General features: G+C 38.7%; 2 protein-coding genes across 2 annotated transcripts; one reads left to right on the top strand and one right to left on the bottom strand.

Moving 5' to 3' along the window:
• Positions 1-416: 416 nt before the first annotated feature.
• On the bottom strand, positions 417-10251 carry LOC135461947 (fibrous sheath CABYR-binding protein-like). The gene is made up of 10 exons (XM_064739239.1): positions 10215-10251; positions 8392-8646; positions 7938-8056; positions 4048-6247; positions 3476-3611; positions 2763-2942; positions 2301-2486; positions 1521-1601; positions 773-1005; positions 417-555 (listed from the first exon to the last, which is right to left on the bottom strand). The coding sequence occupies exons 2-9, from the start codon at positions 8577-8579 to the stop codon at positions 802-804; spliced, it is 3294 nt and encodes a 1097-aa protein (XP_064595309.1). The 5' UTR covers positions 8580-8646; positions 10215-10251; the 3' UTR covers positions 417-555; positions 773-801.
• A 321-nt stretch (positions 10252-10572) lies between these two features.
• LOC135475564 (quinone oxidoreductase PIG3-like) lies at positions 10573-19378 on the top strand. Its single transcript, XM_064755527.1, is given in 9 exon segments — positions 10573-10710; positions 11886-12023; positions 13161-13296; positions 14121-14252; positions 14891-15103; positions 16756-16793; positions 16795-16861; positions 17516-17607; positions 19283-19378. Coding segments are annotated over 9 exon segments (984 nt in total). The 5' UTR covers positions 10573-10638.
• The last annotated feature ends 1169 nt before the right edge of the window (positions 19379-20547 follow it).

Here is a 20547-nt window from a genome sequence, read left to right as displayed (position 1 = left end):
TGTTTCAAATTAAACTCAGTTTCTAACATTGTAGCTCTGAGTAACTCCACACCTCAGACGCCCGCTTTGAAGAGTTTACATGCATGGAGAAGCAAAAGAAAAACTACAACTGAACAGTTTCATGTAGCAAAAATATCAACTTTAAAAGCAGACACTCCATAAATGAACATACAGTACAAAGAGCTCAAGATTTCCCAAACTGAAGCTGCTATTTACTAAATATTTCCATCCGCATTTAATGGACCCAATGTTTAGTGCCTGAGTAACAATGACTTATGTCTAGAAAACCTGCTACGATATTAGCATTTTTAAAGACAATGTGAGAAAATAAGAGACAAAAGTTTGGATATATTTCATCTGCTCATGATTTGACTGGCTCTATCACAACTACAATTTTCTTTCAAGTTGAGGCCAACACTGGGTTCACTTTGAGTGATGCTGAACAATGACTGGTAATGAGAAGGAATTATGGCTGTACAGAACTGAGACAGTGGACTACTATGAATATTGCGTCCTTCTGTGCTGTAGTTGACCATCTCCTCGCTGTCTTCTAACCTATTCAAGAACAAAAATTGCAACAATATGTTTAACACTCCTATCACAATACAGGAGAATATTTTTATAACGCTTCATTTTTGTAGTAAGTTTAGTACTATCTATTTACAAAAGAAAATTGATTTACGAGGTATTAGAACAGAAGGCCGAAGAGGTGTTATCTAGATATGAACAAGTCACTTCTGCTAGATGCAGGCAGATGTGTTCCTGTGCTTACCGATCCTGAAATCAAGCTATGGCCCAGGTTCACTTGAAGCTGAGGACTGCCTTCAGGGACAGGTGATCAGAGGGGAAGATTTCACTGGGCAGTGCAGTATTGGCTGTGATGTCCTCCTCAGAGGCTACCTTCAACACTCCCACTGTGTCCAGGGAATTAGAGCTATAAAATATATAGTCCAAGCATCTGCGAAAAATTGGATTAACCAGAGCTGTGCAGTTTGGCTCAGCTCCCTGGCAAAGAGAAACACAAACACTGGATTAGTACCCTAATAAGCCATGAAAATCATGTTTTAAATACAATCAAACCATTGCAAATATTTCAACACTATTGACTTTTCTTCTGTTTATTATATTGGTGTTTAAATAAGGGCACACTTGAGAAGTTTTCACTTAGATCAATGTAGTGTGGTTTAAGAGTGGAAAAAAACATTGTGCTCAGAAAACCACCTCAATGTACAAGCCGGACTAACTGACTGCAGCCTTAGCCACACCAGTCAAAGCTGGATTTGAGCCCACCACCTCATTTGTCTGGCATTGATCAGCTGTGACCAGTACTAGATTTTAGCCGAATGAAGAAGCAAAAAGCTCTGACTTAACATCTAAGAAACTAATTTCAGCTTATTCAGCTTATAAAGTACAAACAGTGTTACTTCCATGTTTGTTTTACAAGTGTGAAGCACCAATCAGTTAACTCAGAAAAGAACACTAACTAATAAGTCACGAAAAGATGTTGATACAGGACATACCTGAACAGTGCTGTAGGCACTCTTGAGAGTGCTGGATGTATGCTGAAATCCACGCCACAGATGATTCACCAAAGCACTTTTCTGAAAAAATAACAAGAAAAATTTGCCAAAACTGTCTGTTGCGTTTAATTAGGATTTTAAAATCACCTCTGCATGGATACAGAAAATATAAATAACATTTATCGTAGGCTTTCCAAGTGAGTTTACAAAATTAGAATGTCCTAAAGCTAGGTCTTCAACAGGCTCATGCTGCTTTAACCCTGAAACTTGCCATTATCCATTTTCTGAGGTCGCACCTTACCACAGCTTACTCCCAAAAACGGGACAGTGTCCTTATGGGCGTGATTCAGTGCAGATTATTTCATTAGTAAAGACCCAACAGACAGCACTGCAATTGGTGGCAAAAAACAGTGGAGGGGAGACAACGACAATGGGTTACCTCCCTTAGTAATTCAACAATTCAAGAAAAATGCTTTGACACGTTTCAAGGTCATGAATGTATCATTTCAACAAACGCAAGATTGAAAAACTGAATCATATTATCCAGCGGTTGCCATGATCCTGAACTTATGTACTACATTTACTTAACAGCATCATGAATGTTATTTACTTTTTGTTCTCCATGCACAAACTCCAGTATATTACGTTTCTTTCCAGATTGTCTGATTATACTGTCTAAATCAGTTTACTTCATTTACATTTCAAAATGTGTAAAATCTATTAATAATCAACCACCTTAGAGATGGTCTGATCGAATCCAAAATTGTAATGTTTACATACCGATCCATCGGGCATCTCCATGTCCTCTGAGGACTGCAGCTTTTGTATCATTTCATCAGACAGATATCCATCCCGTGCCAGCTGGTATCCAGGGGTATCAGGAGCAGAATTGAAGTCACCACAAATGATATGAGGGAAGTTTCCATTACTAGCCTTTCCCACCAATTCTTTAATAGCACAGGAAATCTGAAGAAAAACAAAAATGTTGTTACCTATGTAGACTCAAAATGAAAATAAAATATTCACACGGTGAAATTTGTCGATCTCTACAAGTAATGAAATAGCATTGGTCCTGTTTTTCTTGCATCAATTGTCCTAAATGTTTTATGTATTTAAACCTTATGATGTGATTGCGGAAACTGTTTTATGCTTTCCCATATATTCTACAGGACCACTTCATAGATTACCTTTGTTTCCTCTATTTCACATATCCGCACACATCTTCTAGAAGAAATCACTCACCTGTATACACTGGGCATTCGGAATTTTGAATCCTCCATAATTAACATGAATGTTCCCGACAGTGACTGGGTTGCTTGACAGCTTGCATTGAAGGTTTGTAATGACGACAACATCAGGAAGGTTTATGTATTTGCGGATGCATTCTCTCACATCATCTGGCAATGCACTACTTTCAATTTCCTGTGAACACATGAACAAAAGTACACGAAATTACATAAGTCCTTGTACAAAATGAAAATGCCACATTTGAATAGAAAAGTACCTCATTTCACTTTTGAAGTTGCTCGTCGCTAACATCAGACTTATAAGTATTTATGTATTTGATTGTCGGGAACTTTTTACTTCACTATGATAGTGGTCAGTTTCAAGAATGGGGAAATTAAACTGTGATCCGTAGGAGATATTGCAAGTTAATAGCTAACATTAGTAGTTAACATTAATAGCTAACATTAATAGTTAACATTTCCTTGTCTTATGAGCAGACTAGTATAAGACTGCACAAATGACATCAACAGATTCTAACACACCCTACAATCTTTAAGCAGGAGATTCTAACAATTCCATGTCCAAGACCAGGCTTGAACCTCCACCCCATGTGTCTTAAGTGTTGTGTGCCTCACTCACCAAGCCACATCCAGCTTCGCTATTTCATTGACAAGAGGGAAGCAGAACTGATGCATGGAGCAGACAGATTTACATCTAGAGATACCCACCTTTTCTGCTAGATCCTTGAGAAAATATCCCTCTGACTGCAGTAAAGTAAATCTACTGTTCTTGAAAAATGTAGCCTCGCCTTCCTGAAACCCCTCAGATGCTGCCCTTGATTTAAAAGTACCTTCGTAACCCAAGCTGCAAAAAAGGATCCATATATGAAAGTAATAAAATACAAAAGAACAGTTTAAATGGCTTGCAGTACAAGATTTTCTGGTAAGGCATACCAGAAAAAATACGGTGGTAAAAATTAGAATTAAACTTCAAGTAGAATTCACCAGCATGTAATGACACTGGAAAAGGCACTTGTTTCTTAAAACAGCAAATCTCTAGTCTGCATCCCAAAATTCACAAGCGAGAGCATAATTTTTTTTTTTTTTGAAAGCAAGCAAAATTAGAATTATGATATAAAAACATTTACATGCAGTGCAAGGAACCTGCTGCATGGATAATGTTTTGTTTAACATACACTCACAACTGAAAAATCTGACCATGAGGCCTTTTCATCTACATATAAGCCATGCAATTAGGTTCATCAGATCTCAGTTGTTAAGCAAGTTAAGTCATGTCATACCCTGTCATTGCTGGAAGTAAGTTGCCCTCATACACTGCAATATCAACCTCTTGCATGCACACGATGTCAGCATCAAGATACTTGATCTCCTCCAGCAATCGACTATGTCGATATGATGGATCTTTAGCTTTAGGACTAGCATGTGTGTAGGTGTCTGCGAACCTGTTCAGCCAACAATCAGCCAAGATATTGTAGGATACAACACTGAATTGCTTCGCAGGGACAAGACAGTCTGACTGCAGAGTTGGGTTGGTCAAATACAATCGGTTAAACAGGGGATCTTTTTCTGATGATGATAATGTTTGTGACACATGATTTCTCGATGATTCTGTTGACGGTGGGGAAGATGCTGATGTGCCGGACACAGTGGACAGTTGTGCTTTTGATGGAGTTGCCTCTTGTACTGGTCCAGAATTGGCCTCTGGGACATCACTCATTTCAATAACAACATACTCTTTGAGAATATCATCTTCCTTAGTAGCGCCTGATCCATCCAGTGCTTCTTGAGCAGTACTGCTGGGGGCTGATGGCTCCACACTCATGTTGACATTGAAATCTCCTTCTCCAATTGTTGCACCTGCATCTCTCTGCTGCACCTCTACTGGCTGTACTTCAACAATATCGGGCTCAACTTGCTGACTGCCAGCTTTTTCTTGAGGTTCTTGACTTCCATTGGCAAGAGTTGATGGTGTTTCCACCACTTCAAATGTGTCCTGGTCTTCTTGTTGGCTGCCCACTTTCGCTTTTTTTGCTGATAAATCATCCTCTTCTGTCTCGTCTTCATAACTGCGTTTGCGGCTTGGTACTATAGGTTCACTCTCTTGGTTAATAGACTGGTCAATGGGGACTACTACTGGTGGAGAAGCAGTGTCCACAAACGTAATGTTATTTCCAGTTGCTGCAGTCACCTGAACATTCTCAGGGGGAGGACTGAAAGATGCTGCCTGCACCGCATCAGAAGAAGGTCCCACAGCTTCCACTTCGTCCACTGGAGGGCTGATGGACACAATCCCGGGAAGGTCTGCAGGTTGACTGGAGGATTCCAGTGTCTGCTCAGGAATACTAGGGCTAAGTTTAACCTCATTAGGTGAGTCGACAACCACTGCAGGTGCAGCGCTACCACTGGAAACTGTAGCTGAAATTTCCACTGCAACTGGAACTGATGCTTCTGACACCTGTTCTGATGGAAGTGGTGCAGCATCCTCCACTGGTGCATCCGCAATTTCTTCAGCAGGCGGACTCAACTGAGCGATATTTTCTGTGGGGAGAGGCGCAGTAGCAACTTCAGGTTTCATTTCTACCTCAGCCTTCTCAGGAGCCGCCAGTTCAGCAGGGACTTGATCTGCCACAGCTGCATCTACTTCCATCTGCTCTTCCTCAGCTATGTTCGCATCTGGTACATGTTCTGCTGGTGTTACCTCTTCAGGGGGCGTCTCAATACCTGAAGGAACCTCCTCTGCTTCTGCCTCTTCCACTACAGCTGGAGGGTCCACCTTCTGGACCTCAGAGGGTCCTGACTTTTCTGGGGATTTTTCTGTTTTTTCTGGAGCATCTTCTGTGACATCTGTCTTCCCCATAGCTTCCTCCACTGAAGCATCAACTTCTTCTCCCCCAGTTTCCTCTTTCTGCTGTGCTCTACGGCTACCTCCTTTTGGTGACTTCACGGTTTCAGCAGCAGGTTCCTGTCTCCCACGACTCCTTCTGCCCTTTGGACTGGGCTCTTCTTTGGCTGCCACTGGTTCTTCTGTAGCTTCTGGGTTTGCTTCCTCTGTGGTGGTGTCCACTTTCCCTCTGCGACTTCTAGGAGAGACTTTCGGGGGAGTAACTTTCTTTTCTGAGCCTTGTCCTCCACGACTTCTCCGTCCACGTGAGGTTGAAGTTTCCTCCTCCTCCTCAGCTGGTTTTTCAGCTTCCTCTGCCGGCTGCTCCTTTGCCTGCTTTCCCCTGCCTCTTCCACCTCTGCTGGGGGTGGTTTTTGCTGGGGTTTCTTCCTCTTGAACAGCTGATGTTTCTTCCTCCTCTACAGGTCCTTCCTCCTCAGCCTCCACCTCCTCTTCTGGCTCCTCTTCCTGCTTCTTCCCTCGGCCCCTTGACCTTCCTCTACCACCTTTCTGTGGCTTAGCAGCAGCTTTCTTCTCCTCCTGAAGACCCCCTCTTGTTAATCTACCTTTACCTCTTGGACTTGGAGAAGCTACCTCTTCTGAAACAAAATAAAACTTAAACTTTTAACAACAACTGAAACATCTTCTCCCACAGATGTTTTCAAATCACTTTAAATCACAATTACTTAGTTTGGTTGTGTTTTTGGTTGTCTTTATCTACAACTTTCGCAATGCTAGCAGCACAATTTAAATATTTGATTTCATCAAACAACAGTGGTCTGGTTTATGGGTGAAGAAAACCAGAGTATATCTGGTTATATTTGTTTGATTTGAGGATGTTTTTTGAAAGAAAATTTCACATAAACTCACATTTGAACATATCCAAAGTTCTGCAAAGCAACCTTTTCGCGTTACGAGTTATCTCCCTTTTATGGAAATCTTCATGACCTTCTGCATTGATTAGATTTAAGTTGGCAACTTTTAGAAGCAGAGAGCTGTATGAAATCAACCATGACACATAATTAGCTTCTTTGGTCTCTGCCAAATCGGTCCTCACAAGTAATCTGACCTACATCGGCTTCCGATCGTCTTGTTTTTGATATTTGCATAGCGTAAGTGACTGCATGTGAGCGCATGCCGTCTGACTGGTTTCCTCCTCCTGATGTCAGATGGCGCTAATATCTTCAGCTCCTTTCAAGGCAAGCACACAGTTTGCCTCCAGGTTTAGTTTTCGGGGGTCTGAAGTTTGATAAATAGCTTATAGCAGCGAAATTTAAGTCTTCTTTGCTCGACTAAGACATGAACATTTACCTTCGACGTCAATTTGCTATAAAAGCTTGTTGTTTGTTCAAAAACTGAACATGGAGATGGACTTCAGGCCGTAGCTATCCATAGCCTTATTCATCATGGAAAAATTCAAAATTCAATGATACATAAAGTACCAGTGTATTTTATCTCTATAAGTATGTAGCCTCTTTATTTAAAGATCAATCTAGTTAATACCAATTAATGTCAAGACCAATTGCTCATGTTGTGAGCTTCAGTCAATCTAGACTGATGCTATAGGTGGTAAGCTTTCTGGACTAGTATCCTGAAATACATGTAACAATAACTGTAACGTGCGGCGATTATCAGTTTGCTGTATCAAATAGAAGGCCAGCTTGAGTTCATATGTAGGGAGTGATAATTACTTTAATCAATGAACGGTCGGTTGAAAAAAAACAATTTCAGTTGAAAGAAAAACTCAATTTCGCACAGAAAGTGGTGGTCGGTAAGACTTACATGAACCCCTGCATTTTTATCATACTTCTGAGTCAAGGATTATGATGGATATCCATCACAGCATTCATTACACACAATTTTTAACCTTTAATTTTTCCACACATTGGCTGTTTTGTCTTATTTTTGGCAAGAAATTGTTGAACCAGCTGCTTAAAAGTCTTTTGTTCACCTTGTCTTCTTAGTATAACATATCTGAAGTAAATCCATGAAACCTTTGCAACTTAAATGTTTTACTTCAGTTTTTAGAAAAAGAAAAAAGATATGCAAGTTTGTCTTCCAAACTGCTTCATAATCCAAACATGTCAACTAGTTTAATTTAATTGGATTAATTATCTAAACACATATGGCTTTGTAATAATAAAAGTCACGTTCAAACAGTGATTATGGAAAACTCACTAAGTGAATAGACAAGCCTTTCAAAGAAAGTCTTCAGATAAGAACTTAATTTTTTATGAATGGTAATGAGCTTTTTTAACACGAGTTATATCAAGAATGAAAGTACAATACCTTTAGTTGCCACTCCTCGTCTTGAAGCTCGGCCTCTTGGCGTCTTCTCCTCCACAACTTCTTCATTCGCCTCCACATTCTCCTCTACCTTACCTGCACGGCTTCGACTACGGGAACCTCTGTAACAAATCAATGGACATAAAGTTGCGCCCCAAAAATATCACAATTCATTATTCTTTGCACACAACAGCTCCCTCTTTAACGGATTTCCAAAAAAAAAAATTTGACGTTTACCTACATTAATGTCTACAAATTCAGGACAAATTGAATCTCAGAACCTTTCAGTTTCATAAGATGCACCCATTATTTAAAAGGACCAACAGAAATATATCTATTCACAAATAACTTTTTAATTACACTTATGATTACCAAGCAGTCGCACAATTGCATCAAACAAATTTAATGTAAAATTACAAAGTTGTAGATTTCTGACTCTACTGTTAATGTTATCCACCTTCCAGTAGTAGCAGTACTTGGGGCAGGACTACTCTTCTCTGCTTTATTTGAGCTTGAGGCACTGCGGCTTCTTGATCCCCTTGTGCTGGCTGGGGACTCTGCAGTCTTTGCTTGGGCTTGTGCAGCTGCTCGGGGACTTTTCCTCGACGCAGGGCTTTCCACTGCAGCACTTCTTCTCCGTGGCATATTGTGTTGTACACAGTTTTACGCAACGGATGAATTCTAGAGATCTTTAGTTCTGATGAAACTTACCCTGATAAGCAGAAAGTAAAACTTATAATCGATCTCAAACAAAGCAGTATATCAAATAATCATTTGGTACAATTATTAAATCCTCTCAAAAACATGGACATCCTGGCGTCCAGTCAACATTAAGGGCATCTAGCATTACCTTTACAACACAGCATTTATTTATTTAACATCCATCCCTCTTTATGCTACAATGCCTTCTAAATGATGGGTTCTGCCATTTTGCTTATACCCCCTCCCCCATCAACCACTATGCTTATTTGTTATGTGTTTATTGTCACTTTTTTCATTGTAACTACTAAATGTCATTACTCAGACTTATGCAAAAATATCACTCTGTTCTTCAGTATAAAGGCCGTGCAGTTTATCAATAAATCAAAACAGACTTTACTTTAGCAACAATAATTCATTTCACTTTCTCACCATTGATATTGAACTTACGTGTCATGTGAATGTTTAAATAAAATTTTTACACAAATGTTAAATTATCAGTTTGAGCCAATTAAAGGAGAATAAACCTTAAATATCAAACAAATACCACTGAAAAGAGTATGCATTTCCTCCAGGTGCATGCCATAAAAAAATTCTAATATGTACCTCAAGTTGATAAATTATAAATAAAGTCAGCACCAAAATCCACTGTGGGCGCCTCCATTTTGCCTAAGAACTAGTCCTGAAGTCTTCTGTGTTAGGAGAAGAACTGCCATCGGAAACCGGAATGTTGGAAGTAGGTTCCGAGTTTACACGAACAAGCCGGCAGTTTTAACGACTCTCATTGGCTGAGAAGCAACACACCCCCAGCATAAATTACAGGGTGTTAAAGATGAAGGACGCGATGGATTCAGTGATTTATGCCAGCTTGGCCGTTTTCAGGCTTTACGTGCATGATTAGGAAAAATTGCAATATTATGCAGCAGGCAACACCAGGCAGAAAAAAATGTGCTCTTTTCAGCCTATAGTGTCATATTTTTAAGTTTTGTTCTCCTTTAAGAGGGACTCATCAAAATCAGTAAAACCATGTGAACGTGGGGAAAAATATGATGTCAGAATGCACGTTGAAATCAACACTTAAATATTACCCTACTCTTTACAACTCCCGTTTCAGCATTTAAGTAATGTTATGGTTCGTATGCAAATGATATTCAGAGTTAAACCACATGGAAAGCTAAACTGTAGCCATAACTCAAAATGACCAGTATTCTTTTGTCTCCTTTATCTAGGTCCATTATCATTTTCCTATGATCAGTCTTTATCTGTAAACATTCTGATTTCCAACTCTACCCACAAACAGACACAATAATGTCAATGAAAAAGAACATGAGGCATTACGTGAGCAAAACACTGAGGCACTTGTGAAGCCCGCCAACTTCGCTGCGTTAGTTAGCATAGGACAACGTAAGGGGTGAAAACCGCCTCCCGAAGAGTACACCACAGAACTTTATCAAGACATTGTAGGTTGAAGCCCATTAATGCATATTAATGCTAAAATATCATATCTATAAAATTAATGGAAACTTTCCCCAGGAAAAAGTACTGATCGTTTTTATAAATCAGAAAACTTCTCATCCTCACCTTACAGACCATTCACAAGGAAGCCGCCATTTTGGCATAAACTGAACAAATGCCTTTCTATTGGTTAAAAAAGCTGACTCTCCATCGCAGGTACTGTTAATCCACCTGTGTAGAAGAACAACATTTTTGAGGGGGTAATGGAATATTTTACGACAATTTTCCATTGGCTACATTTGTTAAATACCACGTAAACTCCATTGTACGTTGACAGTGCAATATCCAATAAAATGAACATGAAAATTTCACCGTATCTTGATTACAAGGAAATTATCCGTTAGATTTTCATCCTGCCCTCCCCCTTTCATAATGGATTAACCTGAGGGTAAAATCGGGAAAGAGTTATCGCCTCTTGGAAACGTGTGCACGTGAGCGGAGGGCCTCACAGACTCTCGTTTGTCCTGGCCTCATAAGAAATGTACCCTAAATGACAACTATAGAGTCATTTGCAACCTTGCTTTGCATTCTTATATTTTCAGTATTAACCATTTCATCTCTAGTGAGTTTTACGTTGTAGTAGGGCTGTATTGTAAGCACATGCGATGATAGTACTTGTAGTTTTGATTTTGTAGCTCTGCAGCAGTTATCACAATTTTGACATTGCCTTTGTACAGAAGTCAATGCCCCATTCCTTTTGTGTGTAATCAGGTGTATATTTACCTTGAACTTAACCAGTTCATTGAACAGCCCTGACTATATCATCCAAGATAGTGGAACTGTTAAAATTACTTACTCGAAACTGTTAAGTTAAAAAATGCTACTGTACCTGAGCACTGAAAGTAGCAATCCTACAGCTGGATTTATCAGAGCCATGTAATTAATTATCTCAGTTGTGAATTTGTTTGAATGATGGTTAATAAGGTATTCATCAATAATCACAATGATCGCTTGTAAAAAGCATTTCCCCTAAACCATATATACCTTTGCCAGGTACTATAAATATATATATATATATATATATATATATAGGTACCTGGTATATATATATATATATATATATATATATATATATATATATATATATATTGTACACATAACTCATGTACATGTACACATGCACATGTAGGTACAGTTACATGTAGGTATCATGTAGTCTGTGTGGAGGTCCACCTTAAAGTTGAGATATGACACTCTTTTTGTGTAAACATTTTCCTATTTTATTTATTTATTTCATCGGAGTTTAACTTACACCACACTTTAAAAATGTTACACTTACATACCACATGTTTTGATGATGATGATCAGAGTGTGCTAAGTGTTGAAAAAAACATGTAGCTGTAATTACCACTGCTCTTTGCCATGTACCTGACCAAGAATTGGAAAATTTACTATATTTTTTAATACCATGCCAAACTATAGTTTTGTTTGTGTGACGTATAGCATTACCTTTGACTGAATTTTGTCAGATTGTGGCAGTGTCTGGTTGCAGCAGGCTGGTCTCTGCATGTATGGACACCACGTGCCATCATACCCCACCTACTGACAGCGTAGTAATGAACCCATCATTCAGCCCAATACAAAACATTGGGTTGTATAGTCCTCTGATAAATGCAGTTATCTAATAAATCAACCTTTCTCGCTGTTTTTTGGATTTTTTTTTTCTTTTTCTTCGCAAAACTAGTGTGATCGTCCTGCTATAGAACTTAGAGCTCTATACAGACTGTGTTTTTTTAGAATATGCGTGCAGCTCATTTCCAACCTGGTGGCCCTGAACTTCTGGGAATAGAGGAAACTGACATTCCAACATTAAAACGAGCAGAAGTGTTGATAAGGGTTGTGTGTACAGCAATCAATAGGGCAGATACGCTGCAGGTATGTGGGTTTGTTAATGGGATGACAACAATCAGTAAATCCATAAATGGTGAAGCCTTCTTGATTATGAACATTATTTTGTCGTTGTTATCAAAATATTGACAGATGTCTTTGTTTGATTTATTTATTTGATGGGTGTTTTATGCCATACTCAAGAATATTTCGCTTAAACGATAGCAGCCAGCATTATGGTGGGAGGAAGCATGATTCAATGACCCAGGAGCCTCCCACCAATGTGGAATGTGAGTTCAAGTCCAGCTCACTCTGACTTCTTCTCATGGGTGGTCGTGGGTTTCACCTCGGGCTCTGGGCAGCTTCCCCACACCATAATGCTGGCAGCCATTGTATAAGTGAAATATTCTTGGGTATGGCATAAAACACCAGTGAAATAAGTAAGTAAATATCACAAAAAAGGAATGTTGTTCTACAGACATTATTCTTCCAGATGTAGACTTCATATTAAACCAAACCGCACCTATTACTTACACCTTGTTTAAACCATGAACAGAAGCCATTGGATTTAAACCTGAGTAAAACTAGTAAAGAAATAGAATTTAATCCATTAGCTGAAACCTATAAATATCTTGTTTTGCATGCATTCATTATTGTCAAGTTTTGTTCCTAATCAAGTCAAATGCAATGTATGCAAAGGATTGTAACTTATTGAATGAACTTTATTCATTATCAACTTTTAAGTGCAACTTAAAGAAGCTTTATTCTCAAGATATATTACTTATTGTTCATAGTTTATTTATTGACCACTTCGGTGACCTAATGGTTAGAGCGTCCACCTCAAAGTTAGGAGACCCTGGTATCAAACCTGAGTCAAGTCACACCAAAGACTTTAGCAATGGTACTTGCTGCTGGATGGGGTGTTATGTCCAGTGTCTTTGGCATGATACTTCAGTAGCATACATATATTTATTAAAGTAGCTCTATCTGGTCCTTGGAGATCCACTTGAATTCTTGAATTCTTAATTATTAAAGGAGTATTGACGAGAAAGCATAGTTGTTTTAATTTGATCGTGATGATCATGTGATACAGTTGTGATGTCTACATGAAGTTACAGTGAAATGAGGATGTAATTTGTCTGTGCCTCTGTTTTCTATATAACCATTGTAATTTTCAAAATTCAGCGTAAAGGTGGTTACCCTCCTCCCCCCGGGGCTAGTGAGATCCTGGGCTTGGAGGCCGCAGGCATGATTCACCAACTAGGACCAGACTGCATGGCCGGGTGGAAGGTCGGGGACAGAGTTATGGCTCTCCTACCAGGTTTCCTTATGTTTTAGTATCTAAACAACCAAAGAGTTACTGTCATCGTTAATGTAATGTGCTAATGACTGGCTTCTGTCTTACGTCCATTAGCCCTTGTTCATTGAGCTTGCATGCTTGAATCCATCTCCCACAGGTGCAGTTTTCTGTCAGCAGATTTTCACACTATATATCTGCGAATATACTCTGTTTTCCCCAAATGTCTACACAGGTTGTTCTATGCATTAACCTGCTCACTGTCAAAAAAGTTAAGTACTCTAAAGTGTGACATAAAACACCACTGAAATCTGTAAAATAAATCACACTTTGAAACTGACGCAGGAATAATAGAGACTATTGTTTTGTCACTGACGCTACTAGAACTTTTGGGGTAGATTGTTGCCAAAGTGTTTAGATGCTTGTTTTCAGTGGTAAGACCAGATGAAGTGGTTGAATCACCTGTCATCTCTTTCATTTTTGGTTTGAATCTCATCTTTGTTAATCACAATTTCACAGTCAGTGTACTAAATCTCATGCTTCTTGCGCAAAAATGTTTCATGATATTGTTGTAAGATGTTTTTATCTGGTGTGATTATGAAATTCATGTACATACATTCCCATCAAAACCTTGCCAAATACAGTTAAAAAAGGCTGCAGTCCCTTGACCCCATTTGTTTGGGTTTCTAACTTTGGTCCTATCTGAGTTGACAATTCTGCATTAGATCCACTAGTAACACCCTGATGGCATAAACATTATCGTCATTGGTATGAATTTTTTTATTGATCTGAACTATAACTATAGATAAAGGTACATTTCCTCTCTTGCTCCCTCTCTGTCTGTTTAGGGGGTGGTAATGCTGAGTATGTGGCTGCCCATGAAGACCAGTTGATTGCAATTCCATCTGGGATGAGTTTTGACACAGCAGCTGCTATACCTGAAACCTGGCTTACGGCTTTTCAACTTCTACATACAATAGGTAATATTGTGGGTCAGTTTATTTAATGGAACATCGCCTTACAGGTAAAGTGTTATGCTTCACCGGATTATTATTTTATTAAGGTAATCCTGGCTTCTGTTATCAGTAAAGTGCTTTATTAATGAGTTGTTTTTGTTCATGCCACCCAGCAGGTGAAGGTGACTGAGATGTGATGAGAAACGGAAACGAGCAAAACTGCCACTAAATTATCAGTCACTGCCAATTGTGTGTTTGTTACTCCCCTACATCCACCTGAGTGTTAAATGACTAAAACATAACTGCCCTCACAAGAAATCTCTGTGTATAGTTGCTACTAATGCATCCAGAGTTATAAAGAAAGCACAATATCTGAGATTTGAATGAAAATACTTGTGGTAATCAATTTTTTGATAGGAAGAATATTGAGGTTGTTGCAGGCATTATCCTCTCACTGAAGGGTGATGTGATCAAATCCAATAACTGTTGATTTATCTATAGGTGTGAGTTTTTGATTATTCCAGGTATGTGGTAAGGTAAGGTACAGTAGTTTCATTTTTCAGTTTCTCTAAAGGTTCCATAAATCCGACTACACTAAACTGAAGTGTAACAGTGTTGAGCATAATTTAACACACCAATGAAATAAAACAGTTTGTGACCAGGTAAAGTGCAGGCTGGCGATTGGGTGCTGATCCATGCAGGAGGCAGTGGTGTGGGCACAGCAGCCATACAGCTGTCCCTATTGGCTGGAGCTAAACCAATCGTAACTGCTGGTTCTCAGGCAAAGATAGAGACTGCTAAATCCCTGGGTGCTGTGGCAGGATTCAACTACAAAGAGGGAGACTTCAGTGAGAAAGTAACACAGGCCACAGGGGGTAAGTTCCTTTTTTGGGGGTACATATATTTATAAGCTAGTATATTTATTCCCTGTGAGGTTTCCGGGGTGAAGAAATAGGACCTAAGCATTGACTTAAAAATTTGATTGATCTAGAGCTCTACCATGTGATTCTGGTCAACATGCTTTTATCCTTGATAGGGTTAGCTTATCCAACCTACCTGGTCTAGCCCACCCGCATCTGAGGTCAGCTGGCTCTGGCTCTACCTCTACCTGACCACTTGATTTTTTTCTTTGTTGTCGCTGGTTATATGTAATACCTTTCAACCAGGTAAACACTCTCAAACCCATTCCAAATTATAGTTTATTTTTCTCCAAAAAACATGGCTAGTATTATTCAAAACAGAATTATCTTGTGTAATGTGCTGCAACAACAGCGTCAGTCTGATCTGATCTTTCTTCTACACTTTAATCTGAAACCGCTCTTAGGGTATAATATACAGGCCCGATCATGGTAAGGAAAATAATTTTCTATACCCTTAGCGATTTTCTCAGAAAGTTACTTGCTTCAAAATAGGCTGTGTTGTTTTTTTTTTTAAGTTAGGTCTGACATAGATGTACTAAAGTTCTGTGAGAAGCAAAACACTTTTTTTTTTCGATGGGGCCAAATATGGCAGCACGTTTCAAGGAGGCTAGGTAGGAGAGCCTCACTTTTCGTATCATCAATTTCCCAACTATGACAGCAAGCCAGAGCACAGAAAGAGAGGAGATTTGACAAAGTTTAACCCAAATGTATGGTTACAGAAATGAAATTTCTAAAGTGAAATGAACTTTTATTTTCATGGTAAGTGCACTAATCTACATATGCAGACTAATGTTTTTTAATTTTGACCAGGTTTTTTTAAATGTACACCCTAATAATATGCCCTGTGCTCCATGGGACAGGTTGTATTTCAGATAGTTGACAGTGCTTCTGGCAGTGCTTTAGTTGAATACTGCAAAGGCATTTTCAAGTTATTGTATACTAAGAACTATTTTATTTAATTTCTTATAGTTTAATTTTTTTTATTCACTTTAGCTGCTTTAAAAGCTTCTAATTTAACTTTTTGTCTGATTTTACCATTCATTCTTTGCATATTTGTAGAGCCATATATGATGTCTTATATCTGTAGATGTTTACTTATGATCATCTGAAGTGTGTCGTATACATAAATGCATAAATAGAAAGAAATATCTTTGAGCTGCTAAACATTATTGCCACTTCAATATCTGTGTTTTATGTACAACTGAAGCAAACAGAGCAAAATATTTGGTGATTAAAACATGATTAGACATTATTGTGTATATATTCTAAATGGTTCAATCAAATGAAATGACGATTTAGATTATAGGCATTCAATTTCCTTAAGGTTTTTGGAGGGGTTTTTTGTTTCCAGATTCTAGTTTAGCATACAGTGCATTATCTGTTGAGGGTATGAATCTGTCACAGTGTGTTCTTTGAAAGGATCTTTTGGAGCAATGCACAGGAACCTGTAAAGGCCACACCGATTTGCTGGGGTAGTGACAAAAGCAGTGTTTAAAACCCATCTCCAGCTAACTCAGGATAATTTGTCCATGTATTGTGTATCTTTGTCAGTCTTCAGTTGTTTGAATGATAATACTAAACTAACAGCTGGTTTCCTTTACATTAAGGTTCTGGGGCAAACTTGATACTGGACTGTGTGGTGCGGTTCTTTCTGGGAACAAAATGTCAAGTTAATAGCTGTGGATGGTAGATGGGTATCTTATGGATTATTGGGTAAGTTTTGATCTTTGAAGTCTGCGTGTGTGTGTATATATATACATATATAGTATATATATTGGTGTATTTAATTCTGTTCACTGTTCACTCAAAAAAGAGGCATAGAATCTTATCCGGAGTTTACCTTTATCCCTGAATATTAGTGGTGTTCAACTAGGTGACGTGAGTAAACCAGTCGCCATCAAAAGTGTCTTCCCTTGGCCTCATTATCATTAGATTTTTTTCATGTTCCTTCCCATTATTTTAGTTGAAATTTGTTGTTCCAAAACTTACCCAGAATTTTTTAAGTTGTCAAGCAGTATTTTGATCTTGTAATGTAAGAAATAACAGTTACAAAGGAATTTTGAAATTTTGACCTAATTCTAAGATTACTGCATTGTCCCGGGGCCAGATCCTTGACCACTGAAGTAACATGTTTGAATCCAGCTCTCACAGCCTCGGCTGCTGCTTTAAGTCAAAAGATCGTCAACAAATAAACCTACTGCCATCCTTTGAGTGAAATAGTCTTGAGTATGTTCATTAAACAAGGACCAGTTATTCAACACAATGATAATTACACACATTAAGGTACATTGTAAAATGGCCATGTCTGCTTGACTGACATTGCTAGTGCTTGACTAATGATGTTTTCTGTAATACATTTCCATTGAGGTGGCCCAAAAGTGGAGGGAAATTTACTGGGTTTTATCCTGAGGAAAAGAATTCAACTTGATTGGAACAACACTGCGTGCTCGTCAAATGAGGTAGGTCTAGTTTGTGATTCAAAGTTGAATAATTATGAAACCATGATAGACTGTGGCAAGTTGCGAAGGTCAAATTTATACAGGAAAATACTGGAGTGAAATATGAAGTTGAATAATGCAATACATTTGATTAAGAAATCTACTCATAAAACAAGAGGTTCTGGGTTCAATTCCTAGTCAGTTCATGCTTACATTAAAATCGGTAATCTTTGTATCTAATGCTCCCTAATTGCTTAGTATACAGGGAGAGAACAAGCACATATGGGCCTGGTGTAAGCATTCTGTGACTGGGAGGCTGTCAGGTTTAGTGTCTTTTCCCTTCATATGTTTTTCCCGGTTTTAACCCTGACCCATGAGGTCGGGTACTAAATTTCAGTTCTTGCTTACTCAGTGTGGCTTCAGTTTTATAGACAAGGAACCTGGATAGGAACCTGTTGAAAATTCCGTAGTTTACTTCAGGCTTTCTCTCTTCTTCCTGACTACCTTTATGTAGAGTGAAAAGGCAGTGAGAAATAAATACATTCCAAAAAGTTCATTTTCTCAGTTTTACCTCTATTTTAAAGAGCAAGTGCATGTATATGGGCTCTCACCTTTCTCCCAATGACTTGATATTCCCCTGGTAGAGAGGTGAAGGTCTGAAAACTTCCAAGTGGTAAATTTGATTCAGTCCAGTATTTTAGCGCACTTAGCTTTCATATCTGTAACAATAACTGTAAACATTGTAAATCATATGAATCTCATACATAAGCTGATATGATTGCAAATATTGCAAGAAAAGATTTTATCCAGACCCAATCTTGTTAATGCGACATATGATGGAAATTGTTTTACTTGTCTGCAAACTTACAAGGTTTGATAGATTGAAGTTAACAACAGCTTTATACATTTTTTATTTGAATTTTCCAGTATAAAGCGGAACTTGTCAAGAATTTCGTCCGAGAAGCAATGCCACATTTTGAATCCGGTAGACTTAAGCCAATCATTGACAGAGTTCTTCCCCTTGACAAGATATCGGAAGCTCACAGTGTTATGGAGAAAAATGAAAACACAGGGAAGATAATTTTACGAGTGCAAGATGAAACCTGCACGCAGAATTGTGATCCTCTTGATAATTTACGTTATGAAAGAGTCCACATATATCCAAGATTTGTGATATTTTTTTTTCCTTTTACAATGTCTATGCAGGAATTAATTTTATACTGAAGAATAATTTTATCTAATGAGACTTTTCACACTAAACCAGTTTGAGAAGGGAAACTTTGCAACTTAACAGCACTATTGTATTTAGATTGATGTGTACATTTTCACCTGAACTGGGTTTTCATAAACTGCTTAGATTCTTTATGTCAGAATTTGAATTTTACTTGTAAATTTAAACCGAGTTTTGCAGGTTTCACCAAGTCATGAGTATAATTTGCTTCCATATTAAAAGTTGGATTTGCCATTCTACAGATCATTTTATGGTATTTCGGAATTGCAATAATTCCAGAATAAGAATATTTTGTCAAAGATTATATTGCACAAGAAAAGGCGATGACTTTTTGGTTATGGGTAAATAAACAATCACTAAGAAATTAATTTCAGTGGATGGTGATCATTTCTATGATGTAATCTGGTGACTAAGGCATCAGCTGATGTTAACATCTGATGAATGATTGACACTTGTCTTGAACAGGTGTTCTGTTCACCTGAGAAACATCTCCAGGAGTGGCGGAATAGCATGCACATGGTAGCACACCTCCAAGGAGACTGGACACACTTGGAGGTGTAGTGAACCCTGGCAGTCCCATGCATGAGGTCTACCTGCAAGAGTCTATAGTGCTCTGAGGATCGCCATTTTCTTCTCAAATGTTTTTATGAGAGGGAAAAAAAGAGGGAAATGGGCTATATACTTTTACCCAACAGGCGTGGATTTAATCCCAGCCTTGGACGGGGAGTTATTGAATTTCCCCTTTTTTGTGTGATTGTTAGACCTTGATGAGCTAAAACTAACCGCTATGGTGTAAATAGAAAGTTGTTGAATATAGCAGTGAGCGTTTGGCGTGCTCTATTATGTGGTCTTCCAGGGAGGTCGCTGAGTTTCCATCACTACGATTTATGTTAGCCTGTAACTCAACAAATGCCGGTGGTTTATTAGGGCGCCGTTGAGGTTTCTATTCAAGTAAGCGGTCGTTATAAGAGAGAAAAATCTTGTGACCTTAAGCAGCAATCAAACAGATAAACAAATCGTAGATCTAGGTTTTACTGTTAAATGGCTCCGTGAATGGGCCACTTGGTAGGTAGTATATGGCGAAACGGAGACCGCCTTGGTGTGGTATAAGACACAGTGTCATGTGACCCAAGTAATGTTGAAAGTGTCAGTAAAGGGAATCGACCAAACAATCTGCAACAGATGGAACGTTCCGTTCTGCCGCTTGAGGAACAGTTCGTGTGTCCAACACCCAGTCGCACTGTGTGTAATGAAGCTCAAGCCATGTATAGGACCATTTCTTTTTTGAACCGAAATTTGTGGAAGGACTGGAGGTTGTGTTTTCTATTATAGTATTGTTACAAACTTCGGTTTTCCCTTTTCCTCTCTTCCTTCTCCCCGGTTATCCGCTCAGGGTCGTTAGTTGTGTGAGATGACCACGGATCCCAAAAGACGCATCGAAAAATGTCGCGTTTGAAAATACGACAACGGTAGTGTTATATAGTTGGTGGAAAGTGCTCCGATCTCCGAGAGAGCCACACGCACATAGCCAGATAAATGGTTTGATTGTAAGCCGCGACAGAGGTTGGACTTGAACCCATGACCTTGGTCTGTCTCGGCCAGCATTTTGGGGAAGGTTCATATATCGCTGGTGGTGTTAACTCATACTACCTTTTTATTCCCCATGTGATTCATCACTAAGAACCAGCTATAATTTTGACACCCAGCACAGGAATCGCATGCTGCTAAAG

This window comes from Liolophura sinensis, chromosome 1 (assembly GCF_032854445.1).
Source record: "Liolophura sinensis isolate JHLJ2023 chromosome 1, CUHK_Ljap_v2, whole genome shotgun sequence".
Classification (NCBI taxonomy): Eukaryota; Metazoa; Mollusca; class Polyplacophora; order Chitonida; family Chitonidae; genus Liolophura; species Liolophura sinensis.
The sequence above is the reverse complement of the archived record's forward strand: the minus strand, read 5'-3'. Positions and strand labels throughout refer to the sequence as shown.